The sequence below is a fragment of the Camelus bactrianus genome, chromosome 14 (assembly GCF_048773025.1).
Source record: "Camelus bactrianus isolate YW-2024 breed Bactrian camel chromosome 14, ASM4877302v1, whole genome shotgun sequence".
NCBI lineage: Eukaryota > Metazoa > Chordata > Mammalia > Artiodactyla > Camelidae > Camelus > Camelus bactrianus.
The window spans coordinates 2,331,321-2,348,641 of NC_133552.1; the positions used below are offsets into that span (position 1 = coordinate 2,331,321).

The 17,321-nt window shown below is 48.0% G+C and overlaps 1 protein-coding gene across 6 annotated transcripts in view; it reads left to right on the forward strand.

Moving 5' to 3' along the window:
* TNFRSF19 (TNF receptor superfamily member 19) overlaps positions 1-15,145 on the forward strand; it is a 68,856-nt gene extending 53,711 nt beyond the window's left edge. For 4 of the 6 annotated variants that reach the window (XM_074377924.1, XM_074377923.1, XM_074377926.1 and 1 more), the window contains 5 exons: positions 6,504-6,668; positions 7,143-7,268; positions 10,497-10,599; positions 11,245-11,595; positions 12,339-15,145. In XM_074377924.1, coding sequence (XP_074234025.1) covers positions 6,504-6,668; positions 7,143-7,268; positions 10,497-10,599; positions 11,245-11,595; positions 12,339-12,468 — 875 coding nt within the window. In that variant the 3' untranslated portion in view covers positions 12,469-15,145. Of the gene's footprint in view, positions 1-6,503; positions 6,669-7,142; positions 7,269-10,496; positions 10,600-11,244 lie in introns of all 6 variants that reach the window. The other 2 variants (XM_074377928.1, XM_074377927.1) reach the window with 2 other exon arrangements.
* Positions 15,146-17,321: the final 2,176 nt, after the last annotated feature.

Genomic DNA, 17,321 nt, shown 5'->3' on the forward strand with positions numbered 1-17,321 from the left:
CTGGTGATAATCTGGATGACTTTCTACCAAAAATACTCATGGGCTGCTGTGGTTAGCAGATCTCTAAACACGCACATCACTTTCTCCATGTCTCTGAGTGGTTTTGGGTGGGGGTAAAAACGTACGATTAATGTGCCTAGTTTGATAAAATGATAGGAATGTAATTCAATTGTTTCCTATACCCAGTTCCCCTCATGGTCAGTTTCTGAAATTGACACCCGGCAGCTTTCCTTGGAGGATGTGATGGACATCCCCTTTTCTGGCTTCTTCGGTAATTCATTATAAATCAGTCATTGCTATGTGTGTGTTGGTAACTAAGGTTACGTTTGGTGTATAACGACTAAAGGAAGATCCCTCTGCGATGAGTCTGTGGAGCGCTGACCCACAGTGGCAGGAGAGAACTAAATTCTTGTTTCATACTCAGAGTTTACATTTGGTGATCTTCAAGGCTTGTGTGTTGATAAATCTGAGAAACCCTTGCTTTTTGACCCTTAGTCAGAAATTAACGTTGCATAAAGTGAGTGCCTGCAGATGAAACTGTTTGCCCCAGCTGTTTGCATCTGCACTGTCACCAGCTACACAGCCAGAGGCGGAGGGCACAAGGCAAACCTGTCGCTGGCATGATCTCGTCTCATCGATGGGAGTCTTCCTCGTTAAGCCTTGGGAAATACTTGGGGTTTTCCAGTTTCTTTCACAGACATTCATTCACTTTATCATTTATTAAATATTCACTGGGCACCAGCTGCATGCCAGGACCTTTCATGTGTGTTATCAGTACTGACAAGCATCCTTGCCCTTGTGGGTGTCAGTTTCAGAGACTGACAGGCCTGCGGTCGGGAGGCCCGGGGTGTCTCTGTGGCCCAGCCGGCTTCTCCCCACAGAGATGAGCCACATTTTGCTCACCATTACCTGGCAGATGTTTTACCTGCATCCCTCTGACAGTGTCCATTAGAAAGGATGCAGATGCGAGATTCCCATTCTCAAGCTGCTCCGTGTCACTGTGTAACCTTGAGCCAGTCACTCAGAGCCTGGGCTTTCTCATCTATAAAATGAGAGTGGTCAGCGGACTTCCGCGCCGTCGTCAGGAGGGTGGAGTCACCGGCGGTGTGTCAGCAGCGTCAGATGTGGGAAAGCACACAGAGGTCAGCTCCAGGCCGCAGGTGGTCTCCTCAGACTCTCCCGTGACCCGTCAGAGCCGCCACACTAATCCCCCCGAAATGCGCGTCTTTCCAGCCGTGGCTGAAACCTCTTTAGAGGCTGAGATGTGAGGAGGGCGTCTCCGCTGTTTAGATTCCCACAGGGACAGGCAGGCTTTATGGAAGTCTTGCCTGGCTTTGCAGGTGACTTCTGTTTTCCTCATGTGTTCACGCATCATGCCTTGTAGGACCGAGACGTCTTACTCATAACACTCAGTACTTATCATCCAATGGAGCTGAGCCCCTAAGGAAATGTACAGTAAGAAACTGAACCCATGTAAAGTATGTCTTGCAACATGAGTTTTAAGCTAAGAAACAGCTCTCATTCTGAAGTCAATTGCCAAAGGGTAGAGCTGAGATTACAGTGCAATTTAATAACTTAATTGGTTAGGGTGAGACATGCCTTTGTATTCCAGAGAAGTTAAAACTTTCCAAAGAATGTGGGTATTCTTATTACAGACTCCTCAGAAGTACTGTCAGAATCCCAGCAGGGTTAGGGTAAGATTCCCTGTCGGCAGGCAGTGTGCGTGGTGAGCTGCGGTCAGGGAGGTTTAGTCAGGGTGGCAGGTGGAAGGAATCTTTAATCTCAGTATCATGACAGCAGCCTCAGGTCAGAAAAACAATCTGTTTTTGTCTTTTTATTTATTTTTTATTGAAGTATAGTTGGTTTCCAATGTTGTGTTAATTTCTGGTGTATAGCATAATGTTTCAGTTACACATATATTATATATTCCTTTTCATATTCTTTTTCATTATAGGCCATTATAGGCCATTACAAGGCATTGGATATAGTTTCCCGTGCTGTACAGTAGGACCTTGTTGTTTATGTATTTTATATATAGTAGTGTGTGTCTGCAAATCCCAAACTCCCGATTTATCCCTCCATCTCTCCCCTTTCCCCCTTGGTAACCATGTTTGTTTTCTATGTCTGTGAGTCTTTTTCTGTTTTGTAAATAAGTTCATTTGTGTCCCTTTTTTTTTTTTAGATTCCACATATAAGTGATATCATATGGTATTTGTCTTTCTCTGCCTGACTTACTTTACTCAGTTAGTATGACAATCTCTAGGTCCATCCATGTTGCTGTAAATAGCATTATTTCATTCTTTTTATGGCTGAGTAGTATTCCATTGTATAACTACACCACAACTTCTTTATCCAGTCATCTGTGGATGGACACTTAGGTTGCTTCCACACCTTGACTGTTATAAATAGTGCTGCTGTGAACACTGGGGTGCATGTATCTTTTTGAATTAAAGTTCCCTGTGGATATATGTCCAGAAGTGGTACTACTGGATCATAGGGTAAGTCTATTTTTAGTTTTTTGAGGAATCTCCATACTGTTCTCCATAGTGCCTGTACCAAACTACATTCCCACCAACAGTGTAGGAGTGTTCCCTTTTCTCCACACATTCTCCAGCATTTATCGTTCATGGACTTTTAAATGATGGCGATTCTGACTGGTGTGAGGTGATACCTCACTGTAGTTTTGATTTGCATTTCTCTGATAATTAGCGATGTTGAGCACTTTTTCATGTGCCTTTTGGCCATTAAAACAAAGTTTGTAGTAGATAAATCCTTTTCTGAACCACAGCTTGGTAGGGTAGAAGCCACTTCATTCAGCTAGCCCCTCTCCCTCCCCTCTGTTTTTACTGCTCAAGTCAAAAAAAAATGATAAGAAAATAGGCTTTTATCAGGAACTTATATGAATGAATTTCTGGGGTTGTTTTCAAGTCAAATGATAGCCCAGTCTCCCAAAGCTTCTGTAATTCTTCCTCATTGCTTATATGACAGATTTAACAATGATGAGCCCATTTCCTATTTTTTAAAAATGGTGTGTGGTGTAAGTGTTGTCATAACTTGTCTGTATCACCAAGAAGCAAGACCTGGCTTCCAGAGCCGCACTTCCCACGGGGGCCCTCGGGGGGGTGTTTGCGTTAACAAGATGCCTTTTCTTACATCGGCATCAAAAACTGAGGGATGAGACTTCTGTGTTTCTCCTGTTCATCTTCAGATGCTCCTGCCTGGGAAATGCATAGAAAGTGAGCTTTTTTGATGTAATTACCTTTAAATTTGATGTTCTTACCACAACTCGATAGCATTGAAATCACAGTATTGGTGCCCTACCTTGGAAAGATGTGTTAACAAGACTTTTAATTGGCTTAAATTCTGAGTCACAAACTACCAAATTAAAAAACATAATCCCCATTTGGGGGCATTTCAGCTCATGTATAAGTTAGAAACAGTTCCTTTTATCTGAAGGCAGGTAAGTGGACTAATCCATTTTAGAAGCATTTTAAACAATAAGAACTTAAAAGATTCTAATCATCATCTACTTTCGCCTGAATTCCTGATTCTCCGTAGGGTTTTCTGAATAGCCAGTACTACGCTGATTGACGAGTTCAACGTACTAGTGAGCATGGCTCGGGACTTTGAGAGCTTCGACTCCAAAGATGCATTCTGTCTCATTTTGATGACAGTTTTGCTGAAGCCCTATATTGAGTAGAGCTTGGCTATTTGGTGGGACGTTGAAGCGAACAGGCCTGATCTCACTCAGAAGTAAACCGCTGTCTCACAAGTGTGAGGGAGACGTCAGTTTCCCACACTTCACCACTCGGTCAGAATAGGGAATCCTTAAACATTCCCCAGATCAGTAGCTCACGAGTAACTTTCGTTAGATATGAATTCCTCTTCACGCGTTCACTGTCAGTGTTTGCACAGCTGTGTGTGTGTTGGCACATCCTCCTGTGAATCTGGCCACCAACGGGGGCTGTATCAGGTTTAGATTTAATCTCTGTTGGGTCGAAGATGTGATCTGTTCAACGTACTCTATGCGGAAGCCTTAATAGGTGCTCTTTGGTTATTACAGTATGTCTGCATAGCTGGAAGTGATAAAATATGTTTTTGAATATTAAGCATGATTACAAGCAAATAACCCTTTACAGCGTGTGGCTGGATTATGAGTCCTGTTCACCCAGACCCAAGGCATGTGGCTATGTGCCTTCCTGAGGCAATGAGAAACTTGTACCAGGGTGTCGCGGGCCCACTGAGCTCAGATATGCCAGACTCAACATCCCAAAGCCAAGGCGTCTGCTGTCCTGTTTTTATGATTCAATGAGCTTGTCTCTGGGTCTAGCCCGAGGTGTCACACAGTGGAAACCAGGCTGCTGGGTTAGGGCTGGGTGTGGGGCGCGTGCACCAGGGACGGGGAGGAAGTGCCAGGTGGCCGTAGGTGCCGTGCGGCGCAGACGCAGATACACACCTCTGCTCCAGAGCTGCCGGGCCCTTCATGATCGCCCGGAGCCGCACGGGCGGGCAGTCGGGCTTTGAGATGTACTCAGTCCACACTGAGATGTGCTGTCAACATGAGGTCACACTGGACTTGGAAATTTTTGTATGGACTGGAGGATGCAAAATATGCCAATACGAATTTTTATGTTGAGTACATGTTGAAATGGTAATATTTTAAGATATAGTGGGTTAAGAAAATAGATTGACTTTACCTCGTTTTTCTTCCTTTTTCAACAAGGCTTGTAGGTAAATGAAAATCTTGTGGGAGGCACACCTGCTTCCATCGGGCAGCAGTGGTCGGGGGGGACCTCAGCAGAGGGGGCTCCCTGGATCTGTGCCGAGAGCCCCGAGCCACTGAGGGGCAGCTGCTGATGGGGATAGGGCCTTGCTGCCACTAGTCAGGTCTCAGTGCCTCTCACGTCCCTTAGAGGTCGGTTAAACAGGACACAGTGTGTCTCCACAGAACACAGACTTCTGGTCTAAATGCCTTTGTTTATCCTGGAGCCCTGAAGTGCTCATGAAAGTGCTCATTATGGTCACCACCACACTGACAGCCAGCGACCCTCCAGGGCTGAGTGCAGGGCCTATCCTGGGTCTCTACTCATTCACTCAGTTCACGCTCTCCCCGCCGGCGAGAAGGGGAGACTGGCACTGTCATGACCTCTGCTCGGGCAGATGTGGGCACGAGGCTCAGGGAGGCTACGTCATTGGCTCAGGGTCCCCAGGCCGGAGGTTGACCCAGGCGGCGGGATGCCAGAATCCCTGTCCTTAAACACGATGCAGCACCACCCTCCAAAATAGACCCTTTCTCTTGACGCTTTCTTCACACACGCCTGCTTCCCCCTCATGTGACAACGGTGTGAGTTATTTTGTCTACAAAACTTAGATGTTGTTCAGTAATGTCATAGCTAAGGCATTCAGAAACGGTTACTGTCTCGTGGTCAGGCCGAGAAAGACAGATATTGTATGTTATCACTTACATGTGGAATCGAAAAAAAAGGATACAAATCTTAGTTACAAACCAAAAACAGACTTATGGACATAGAAAACAAGCTATGATTACCAAAGGGGAAAGGGTAGGAGGGATAAATTAGGAGTTTGGGATTAGCAGATACACACTACTGTATATAAAAGAGATAAACAACAGGGGCCTACTGCACAGCACAGGGAACTGTATTCAATATCTTGTAATAACATACAATGAAAAAGAATTTTGAACAAAAAATGTATGTGTATAATATATGTATAACTGAATCACTGTGCTGTACAGCTGAAGCTAACACTGTAAATCAGCTACACTTCAATTAAAAAAAAAATGTTTACTTGGGGAGGGTACAGCTCAGTGAAGTAGAGCACATGCTTAGCATGCACAAGGTCCTGGGCTCAACCCCCAGTGCCTCCACTAAAATAAATAACTAAATAAATAAACCTAATTACTACCCACCCCAAAAGCCAAAACCAAAAAAAAGAAAGAAAGAAAAAACGTTTAGTGTCTCAAATTTGGGGACTAATATGAGGTTGTGAATGATCTGACTCCTTTGTTTTTTTCCTAAAATTGCCCCCTAAAGAATACCTTAGGCCAGTCTGCTTAAAAATGGAGATAGTCTGTTTCCAATTAAATGACAGATTTTAAGTGCTTGCTGTGTGCCCAACACTGCCAAGTGCTGGGGACACAAGAACCAGGGGACGGTTCCTGGCTCACAGACGGTCTGGTCCGGGGGCCCGACAGCCCCTTCCTGGCACACCTGGTCAGGGGTGCGTGTGGTGCGTGTCATGGGAACAGAGGGGAGGCACATGCGCAGTGTCTTGGGGCGCAGGGTCTTGGGGCGCAGGGTAAGGTGCGGTATTCCAGATCCCCCAAGAGGAGGGAGGGCTTGAGCCATCTCAGGACACCCCCTGGTTTCTGGGGTTTGACTCCCGTTGCACGAAGGCGGTGGCTGCCAGGGGCCCCGAGTTCAGTGTGGGCGTCTGTCTCCAGCTTGTGGAGCGCGTGCCGATTCCAGCCCTGTGGTTTTCAGGTAGCAGCAAGGTCAACCTGGTGAGGATCCCGTCCACGGCCTCCAGCCCACGGGACACGGCCCTGGCCGCCGTGATCTGCAGCGCACTGGCCACTGTCCTGCTGGCCCTGCTCACCCTCTGTGTCATCTACTGTAAGCGGCAGTTCATGGAGAAAAAGCCCAGCTGTGAGTTCTGCGCGCCCTCCCCACCCACCCCCCCGCAGCCCCCGCACTAGGGCGTAGGGCGTTTATCATCATTGTCCCCGGCCCTCGTGTTCCACGAGCGCCGTAAGGCGGGAATCTTGCAGGCGAAGGGACAGAGCACACGTGATTAGACCTTCTGGGGACCTGGTCCCAGAGAGGCGCTGGGAGTGGACAAGGGCAGCACCACTTCATCGGGACCCGAAGAGGCAGGGGTGCCCCCGCCCCTCGCAAAACACAGCTCCTGCGTGGTTCTGGCAACACAGCTACTCTGCGTCTTGAGTTTTCTTGACAGATTGTGTCATATTTGTGCCTCTGTGTAAGAAGTCTTTTTAAATGTGAATGACAGCTGTCCTGTCCTTTTAAAATGCAAGAGCTGGGGCAGTGCCGGTCACCCTGTGATGCTCTCAGGCTCATCTGGGGAACTTGTCTCGCTGACCCACCTCTTGCCTCCCGCAGGGTCTCTGAGGACACAGGACCCGCGGTACCAGGGCTCTGAACTGTCCTGTTTTGACAGACCTCGGCTCAGCACCTCCGCTCCCCGTGTGTGTTGTCAGTGCCACCGGGACTCCCCCGCGACCTGCGGTAAGTTCAGCGCTTGGGGTCCGTTAGGAATGGGAGGAACCCAGACACCAGCGCTGCAAAGAATTGCTCCTGCTTGGTGTTCTAGTCAAAGCTGATCTGGGGGAGGGTAGAGCTCAGGGGTGGAGTGTGTGCTTAGCATGCACAAAGTCCTGGGTTCAACCCCCAGCACCTCCATTTACAAATAAATAAACCTAATTACTGCCTCCCAAAACCCCCCAAAAAAGACAGTGTAGGAAGCTAATCTGGTTCGGTCATTGTCCCCTGTCCCCTGATGTTCGTGGCGTTTTGCATCTCTTAACTATTAAACAGAAAATAAGCACCTCATTAAAGGTCTAGAATTTCTCAGTAACTTTCTAAGCACGTTTGTCTTTATGGTCTTGGGTTGACTGATCTAAAATCATGTGAACCTTTGGTAGAGCAGTAGTTTGTGTCCCTTCTTGTCTGGTGGCGTCACACGTGAGTGTGGACGTGGCAATCTTAGTGTCTTTTCGGATTCCTACAGGACGGATGAGGGAGATTTATGGCAGGGTTTTCCACAAACCGTAATTGCCTGTGGGCTTATGGACAGAAATGAAAGTTTAGGGAGGTACAGGCAGACCTCGGCGAGGCTGCGGGTCCGCTTCCAGACCGCCGCAGTAAAGCGAATGTTGCAGGAAAGCAAGTCATGTGACAGTTCTGGTTTTCCAGTGCATATGAAAGTAATGTTTACGCTGTACTGCAGTCCACTGAGGGTGCAGCAGCGTTATGTCTGAAAAAACAGTGGACCCACCTTAATTCAAAAATATTGCTGGAAAACGCTGACCATCACCTGGGCCTTCAGCGAGTCAGAGTGGTGACATCAAAGACCACTGAGTACGAATCCTCATAACAAACACAGCAATAATGAAAAGTCTGAAGTACTGTGAAAATTACCAAAATGTGACAGTCAGACACTAAGTGAGCAAGTCCTGTTGGGAAAATGGTGCCGATAGACTTGCTCGATGCAGCGTTGCCCTAGCCTTCAGTCTGTGGAAAAGCGGCATCTGTGAAGCACAGCAAAGAGGGGTCTGCCTGTAATTCGATGGACTTTGGCTTCTAATGTGGGCAAAACAGGCAAAGCTGACACCAGCTTTCTTTGCCATTTCTGTATATTCACCAACACGAGGCTCCCGCACTTACGCGCCCCGCCCCGGCCCCGGGACCTCACCCTGCAAAGCAGGCTCCCTGTCCCCGTGGCGTGTGCGGAAGTCCGCCCCCCCCCCCGCCGCCGCCCGCACGCTGTGGTCCCCTCCGCATCTTTGGGTGACATACTCACAGCGCCATTTTGTCTCCTTTAACCATTCTTTATGTTAAATGTTTCCCAGTTCGAGTGCTTATCCTCCTGGAACTGTCTGAGCTTTCTTTTCAAGAAATTGAAGGATTCCGCTTTTAAATCTGATACTTAATGTGTGGGCTACGGCATTTTCAACGTAATTATTTCTCTATCGACCATTACTATCTCTTGCTTTAGAGGTAAAAATGAAATATCGGACCTCCAGTGGTGTGTGTGGGTGTGTTTTTGCTTTTGCCTGCAGAGATAATAGACTCAGATTGTCATTCTAAGTGAAGTAAGCCAGAAAGAGAAAGAAAATAGCATATGATATCACTCATATGTGGACTCTAAAAAAGAAGACACAAACAGACTCACAGACATGGAGAACAAATTTATGGTTACACGGAGGGAAAAGGGTGGGAAGGGACAAATTGGGAGTTAGAAAGTTGCACCTCTTGGGAAGTGATGGAAATGTTAGGAAACACAATAACGTTACTTAAAATTTTCTAATTGAATTAAAATTTAAAAAAATAGACTCAGCTCCTGAGAAGATGATCGTCGGGATTGTCACCTGACAGCACCTCGGTGATTCTCAGGATGGGCCAAGCGTTGTGATTTCTACACGCTGAGCGTGGCACTGACACCAGATCAGAGTTAGCAAGTTTATTGCTTAAGAGCGAAACTCAAGCTTTAAGTGTGATCACATCCAGCTTTGTGCAAACTGCCTCGTTGTAACTTCTCTCCGAAAAGGAAGAGTAAAACAGGTGGCTTTGTTGCAGGCCCTCTTAACAGAAGGGAGAGACTGGACAGAACTCGCCCTGCTGCCGCCCGGGTTCGGGCTGCTCATCATGTGAATTGCCTCCCCCTCGATGGCAGTGCCTTTCCCTTCTAGCTTTTTATTGTGACTTGATTTCAGACTTAGAAAAATGTTGAAACAGTAGGAGAAAGAATTCCCACATACCCCTTACCCAGCTCCCCCAGCACTGACATTTACCTCATTTCCACATTTGCTGTATCGTTCTTACCTCTTTCTAAGTGTGGTGGGCCCTTGAGCAACGCCGGGGTTAGGGGCGCCCACCCAGCGCACAAAAATCCACGTGTGACTTACGGTTGACTGTGTATTCACGGCTTCTCCGTGTTTACGGCTTCTGTATCCACGGTTCCGCGTCCAGAGAGTCATAAAATCTTCGAATAAGTGGCCCCACACAGCTCAACTCTGTGTTGTTCAAGGGCCAGCTGTGTATTTTACTTGTGTACACACACACACACACACACACACACACACACTTTTTTGTTTCCATTTAAAGATCGGTTGCAGACATGATGTCCCTTTACCCTTAATACTTCAGTGTTTTTTTCTGAGAACAAGAACGTTCTCTTACACAACAGTGTGATTGCTAAGATCAGGAAATTAGCATTAAGCCAGTGCTTTTATATCATCTACGGAGCATATTCAGATTTTTTTTAATTGTCCCAGCAGCGTCCTCCATAGCAAAAGGAAATCCCATGTGACACAGTTGCACTTGGTTGTCAGCTCTCTTCATGGTCTTCAGTTTGGATAGTTCCTCTGCCTTTCTTTGCATTTCATGACCTAATGTTTTTGATGAGCCGAGGCCAGTAATTAAGCACACCCATATTGTATGTCACATCACCGCTGCCATCTCCAGAACTGAAACTCTGTCCCCATGAAACACTGACTCCCCATCCTCCTGGCCCCCCCGCCCTGACACCCCGCATCCTACTCTCCGTCTCCAGGAAACTGGCTCCTCCAGGTCCTTCATGGGAGTGGTTCATCGTTTTTTAAAATAAGAAAAAAAGAAAAAAAATTAAACCTCATACCCCCTTCTCCCAAAAAATTCACCCAAAAGGGAACAGCTCAGTTGTCAAGAGCAATGTTGAACTAAAAGTGTGCTTCCTGGCCCTGCCGGCTTTCCTAGGGCCTGTCCACCTGACCGCATCCGGGTGCTGTGACGGGGTCTGCATCGTCGGCCGGGAGACCCCTGGGTGTAGGGTGCATTCCAAGGCTGCTCACCAGGAGAGGTAACTGGGCGGGTTTAGTCCATATGATTTCATATTCCCTCATGCAAATAGACATTCTACTCATTTACCAATTTTCATGTGAAACTCTGGGGACATCACTTTTTTAGTATTATCAATGACATTCTGGACCTTGTAGGGGTTGGGGGGACCTTTGGCAAGAATTAGGTAAGTCTTTCAGGGCTACTGATAACCAGTGCAACATTCTTATACTTTATGTTCCATTAATTTTACTTATATTCGTAATTTGTGACACTTCTGTCACCTGCAAGTAATTTTTTAGCATGTCACGTACTCTGAGAATTTTAGAACAGCAATGAAAGAAACTCAGTTAAGCCCCAGGAATCTGCCTGTTTTAGACCCTGGATTAAATATAACTCTGTTGATTAGAAGCAGGTATGAAAATTCAGTTTTAAAATAAGTGGAGTGTTAAGTTATTGTATGGAAGGAAGCAAATTTATAAGAAAGGAAGACTAGAGTTCTGACTTAGTAAATTGCTGTTCATTCCATCTAGAAGACCGGAAAGCGTGGCTGGAGTGTTGCTCTGTAGGAAGCTGCCCCCAGTAGAGTGCTTATAGCCCTTTCACACTTGTGTCCAGAAATGCGGGTCCGGGGGAGCTGACTGCCTTTCTTCGGGACTCTTTCAAGGTCCGTATGTGGCGAGTTCTCAGACGCCTGGCCTCTGATGCAAAATCCCAGCTGTGGTGACGACATCTCTTCTTGCGACTCTTACGCTGGACTCACTGGAGAAGATGTTCCTTCTCTCAGCCTGGAAGACGGAAGTCCATCATCCTTGGACCCCAGCGGGCGTCGGGGGCTGGTCGGCGAGGCTGCTCCAATTCCAGCTCACCTTGAAGACTTGACGGAGACGACTGATTTACCGAGACACAGCAACTCACTGCCAGAGCCGGTGCTGACCCAGGACGTGCTCTCGGCCAGAAGCCAGCGAGGTCAGGAGAGAGAGGACCCCCTAATCTGCCCGCCCACACATCCCACCAGGTGCAGCAGTGATGGGCTCCAGTGGGCACAGCGCTGACTTAGGGGGAGCAGGGGGAGCAGAGCTCTCGCCCCCCCAAAATGCTCCTGCGTAAATGAGGAGCATTTCCCTCGCATACAGTAACACACAGGTGCCCATGCCTTTCCCCTCCTGAAGTGAGGTCGCTGCCCTCTTGTAATAAGGTCAGCTCGGACGGCTGCTCTCTGCTGAGGACGTTTGCTCCGTGAAGAGTGGGGTGTTCCAGGGAGGTCATTATAAGAGAAGGCTCGTTCCCAAACTCTAAACTTTCTCCAATAGTTTAACAAAAGTTTTCAGTTGAAAGACATCTAAGAATGGCGTTAATCCCTATCCATCTGCGTTCTTTCAAAGAACCGACTGAAGAATCCTAAAATCTTTTCTGACAAGTACTTTAACAGAGTGCAACCCGGAAACAAGCTTTAAATGTTTGAGGTTGAAAATCAGCAAAAGCAGCATTTGTTGATACTGTTCGGGGTACATTTTCATCTTTTCAGAACCGTTTGGGCACACTGACTATAGGTTGTTAGCCAATCTTTATTTTGATTCTCAGAGTTACACGGGTCTCTGGATACTGGAACACTATTACCAGACACACACTTGTCCGCATGGTCTGCGCTCACGTGCGTGCCTAGTGGAGGTTTTGCGCTGTGTGTTTTCGCAGTCACAGCTCAGCTGCTTTAATTGGGAAGCTGTCATGTTCAAAGCTTTCCGTCTGTCACTCTTTCAGGAAGCCAGAAGGACTTGCTTCTTCCTGCAGTGAAGTGTCACATGGGGCCCCAAGGACACTCACTCCTCTGCGTGTGAATGGCGCACCGCCTGGACCTCGCTCGGCTTCTGGGGGCCAAGAGAAAATCTGAACCAAACCGATGGCGTTTTTCAGCCTTTCGCCCAGTGGCTTCTGAGCCAGACCAGCTGTATGCTGCAACCTCAAGGCACAGGCTCCGGGCCTGTGAACCTCTGCGTCTTTCCCGCACAGGGAACCGCTGTGCTCAGGCCGGACTTCACAGGCCGCTGGGCCTCGTCTGCAGCCTGCGAGCGAGTGTGTGTGCCTAACAAGGAGCACGAGTGCATTCCTGGTGGGCGCTCTCACAGGACTGCAGACCCGGAGGATACATGTGCATTTGCCTTTTCTTTCCAGAAATAATTTCGTACAGCCAATTATCCTGCTAGAAGTCAATGTCAGATTAGTTACCTTCACCTTTATGTCAGATGGGTTCAAAGAGGAGTGTCTACTGACTGAAGGTCACTTTTTCATCATCTAAATAATTAGCGTAGGAGGTGAGAATTGACCGCCTACAGCTGCCCGAGTCCTGGGCTTATTAGATGATATTAACGGTCCTAATCAGGAATCAGAAGAGACGTGATCTTTTCCAGAATGGACACTCCTCACCTCAGCCACTGTCTAGTAGCAGGAGGGGCCGGAGTCAGGGGATGTGGCTGGAAAAGGCAGACCAGCCCACCGTCACCCTGAGTTAAAGCCCCCGGACGCTTGCATCATTGGTGAGCAGGTTCATGTGAAAGTCACGATAAGGGAGCAGCTGTTGCCTCCGTCCCTGTGACTGCGCTTTAAAGACCCAGAGCTTCTCTTTGATAGGAAAGTGGTATTTATAATTTCCTTTTATGTGCATCGAATTTTATCCTAAAGGCTTTAGAAAGGACAACACAGCAGGTTTCCCTGCTGCTGAAGCAGCACCGGGTGAGGTGTCTGTGAGACCACGCAGCATGTTAGAAGCAGAGGAAAAAGCCTAGCTCGTAGGCGGCGTTTAGGTGAACTGTGCGTAACTGCCGTGGCAGTTTGACTAGGGTTGTAGGCTTTCCTCGATCTCGTAAGCTTCGTCAGCACAGTAACTCCCATCTCAGCCAGAGGATGCTGGAGTTAATCGTCCAGTGCTTCTAGGAAGGCGTTCCATCCCTACCACCTTGGTGTTTCTGTGCTAGAAGTACCCTTAGCGCTACGACAGAAATAACCCAGCCGTGAACCAGGGGACGGCTCGTTTGCTCTTTCTGTGCCCTGGAGAGGAGTTACTAGAGCAGGGTTTATTGTCTTCCTGCTTGAACCTGCACGATCAGCTCTGGTGTTGTCTTTTAACTGATTACTCTTGGCTCCCTCCCATTTGCACTTAAAAAAGAAACAGACCTTTGAATGTACATGTATTAGAGAATGCACAGAAACTTTGTTTCCAAATTGCCCCCCCCACCCCGCCACGGTCAAATCAGTGTCTTCTACCTGACATTTAAACTGAGCGTGAGAAATCTGCCTTTCCTAGGACATTTTAACTTCCCTCTTATCACCCCACACTTTTCTTTCTTTGCAAGGCTTTGATGAAATCTCGCAAGGCCTCTTCCTTGTGCTGGAATTGTTCCTCCATCCACAGTTGAGGATTTGCTGTGCGGACACTGGCTTACCCGGGTTTGGTACATCGTGTGTGTGACCCCGTTCCTTTGACTGAAATAGGAAATTAACCAGAGCACTCATGGTAACGCCAAGCCTTTCGGGTCTACCTGGAACCCAGCCACAGTCGATTGACTTTTTCTTTTTTCTTTTCCTATTTTAGCGTAGAGCAGAGGTTCTTAAGCTCTGGTACTCACCAGCTCCTCTGAGACTTGCCTTTAGGAGCCTCATGTACAGCACTTCGGGTCTGACCACAGGTGTCCATGAAAACGCAGGTTCCTTGAGTGGCTTCGCCATAAATCACGTGGGGCCCGCCTTTGCAGTCTGCTCACTCTTGTTCGGGGGAGGGATGGTCCAGGTAGGCTAGCGCTGTGTTCCTTTTTGTAACCTGAGTATGTTTTCCGTATGTGTAGCCCTCATTAACTCCAAAGGCACATGCTTGCGGGATAAAGCTAAGGTTGATGGGGAATGAGACTTCAGCCCCAGATCCTAAAACATCACTTTGGATCTGTAGAGAACCACCTAGGGTTAAAAACTGATTTCCTGTGATACCGCACTTGAAAAGTCCTGGGTTATGTTTATCAAGATGGAGACATTGTACCACCACCTGCTGCCGGAACACTCCGTGATGTTATAGTCTGTGCTCTTTGTAAACACTGGAGAAAACCATCCAGTTACCATTTCACATCATTAGAATAACCTGGGGCACTCAGGCTTGGCTGAGAGGGCGCTGGTGCCAGGAAGACCCCATCAGGCAATAACAGGGCTGGAGCGTGAGTCCCTGTGACTTTCAGCTCCACAGAAACACGTCACCACGGATGCGACTAGTATTTGGAGAGCAACCGCGTAAAGGCATGGATTTCCTGATTTTGTGTATATGGAGCACATTTTTCAAATACAGGTTTTTTCTACTTTAGGTGAAGTATTACTGTTGCTAGGTTAAGCACTGTTGTCTGTGCTAGTACAAAAATAGGACAGGAGCATCTCCATCGTTGCTTTAGGGCAGTCAGATCGCACCAGTTTAGAGTGCGTCGTCACTGTTTTGCCTACTGGGACTTACGAATTTGTAAATTTTGGTTTTCTCACACAAATCGTTTTGTAAGACCTTTTTTTTTGTTTGTGAATAAAATTGCTACCTGGTATTCTGATGAACACATCCGGCGAGAAAATGACCCACGGTGTGACTGCAGGCCTGTCGCCCCCCCTGCTGTGCAGGGGGGTCTCCCTGCACTCCCGTCCCTCCCGCGTCCCTCTCTGAGCCTCAGACTTCAGGAGGGCGGCGTGGACTCCTTACAGTGCTCAGGCCCGTCCAGCTGCAGAAGAGTGTCGTGAGTCATCTGAGAAGCTTTGGTACCAAGATTTTGTCACGATCTCTTTTTTCCGCCTTTCATTTATGATACCAAGAGGGCAGGTCTACAGAAGGAGTCGTTTTCGGTTCATTCTCCCTGGAGGTGAGTGGGGCGTTCTCCTGCGGGGGTGGGCTGGGGGTGTGAGGGGCTCCCACGGGGCAGCGCTGGTCCCTGTGGGAGCCCCTCGTTTCCTTCCCACTCCCCGTCTTCCTTCCCTTCCTCCCCTCAGTAAAGCCTTGAAAGCACCACTGGAGGTTTTTCTGAAGCGTAGCTGACTTGCAGTGTTTGTTAGTTTCAGGCCTGCAGCAGAGTGGTTCAGTTACACGTATATCGGTTGCTTTTCGTGTTCTTTTCCATTATAGGTTATCACAGGCTGTTGACTACAGTTCCCTGTGCTGAACAGGAGGAGCCTGTTGTTTATCACTGGATTTGGGGAGGACTTTAGACTTCCTAGGAAAAATTGGTTCTTCAGAGTGTCCCAGTATTCTCTCAGCTGTGGTGTTAGATGACACTGGAGTCCACGAGGGAAGGACCTACCTTTGCTTCTTCCCTCCTTCCCACCCGCACCCGCACGCCAGCCCGCGGCCCGTGCAGACGGGGAGAGCTGCGGGCGCCGCCAGCACTCTGAGCAAGGCAGCTCGGGTCCTAGGAGGGCCTAACCGGAGGCCTGACGCATCCCACCGCCACACACAGGGACTGCAGCTGTGCTTAACGTCTGTTTGCGCGTGTCTACTTGTCATTCTGAATTTGTCTCTTTGTCCCATTTTAACTTGCAAAGTCGTTGTCTGATTTTTTTTTAAAAACCTACTTGGCAACCTGTTTGGCAACCAATAAGGCAGGAAAATGCGTTCAGTTATCCTGAAACTAACCAGCACTCCGAGAAGTTCCAGAATCTTGTGGAACATCTAAGACATTTCACAAGGCCTGGCCTGTGATTCTGAAGAGGTGAGTATTCCGAGTCAGCCTACAGTTCATAGCAGTGCTGCTTACCCCACTGCGGCCCTGGCCACGGAGCAGGGCCGGGGCCTTGCCTAAACCACTAGCGGCATCTGAATTTGTGTGATTTACGGCTGCTTCCAAATTCGCTTCTCCAAGAAACTTGAGTTTTAAAACTGAACCAGCAGAACACTTTCTCTGGAAGCATGGGGGTCTTCTGAAGCAGGTTCAAGTGCTCGTTTGTAAAGACAGGGGATTCCTTCTCCTTTATACTTGTTTCTAATGGCATTAACTCTTCCAACTCAAGACAGAAATCCTATGTTCCAGCAGTTTTGTTTGGGGTTGAATGTAGCCAGCAGAGCCCTGCGGAGGGATTTTTCTGACCTGAGTTGACTGTTTACACTAAACAGAAGACCTTCAGAGCAGGCCTGCAGCCCTCTGTGTGCGTGCGTGCAGGGGAAGTGGGCAGGTGCCCCCAGCCAGGCGCACTCACCCCTCAGTGTGTCAGAGAACTGTCTCCCTTGAAATCTAAGCACAGGTCTGACCCCCCAGAGGCCACGCTGTGAGGAGAGGCTGTGCTGTGTCAGGCCCCATCCTTCCTTCCCTGTGTATTTATACAGTTGTGTAGAGTCTGTGCTCGGTTGCAAGGGCAGTGCAAGGGTTGAAGCGTCCACTAAATATGAAGGCGACGGGCCTTCTAGGTATTTACAGAATAGGCCTTTTTTTTCCCATTTTTAAAATGGAAGTAGAGTCAGTTTACAATGTGGTGTCAGTTTCTGGTGCACAGCATCATGTTTCAGTCCTACGCACACACACACACATTCCTTTTCGTGCTCTTTTTCATTATAGGTCACTACAAGCTATTGAATACAGTTCCCTGTGCTGTGCAGTAGGTCCTTGTTGTTTATTTTATATACGGGACTTACACAATACCATAGATCTTGATTGTAAAGGCAGCGCAGACTCTTCCGGGGTGTGAGGGAGCAGCAGCGTTCAGGAGAAAGTCAGGAGCTGGGTGACCTTGTTCCAGGTG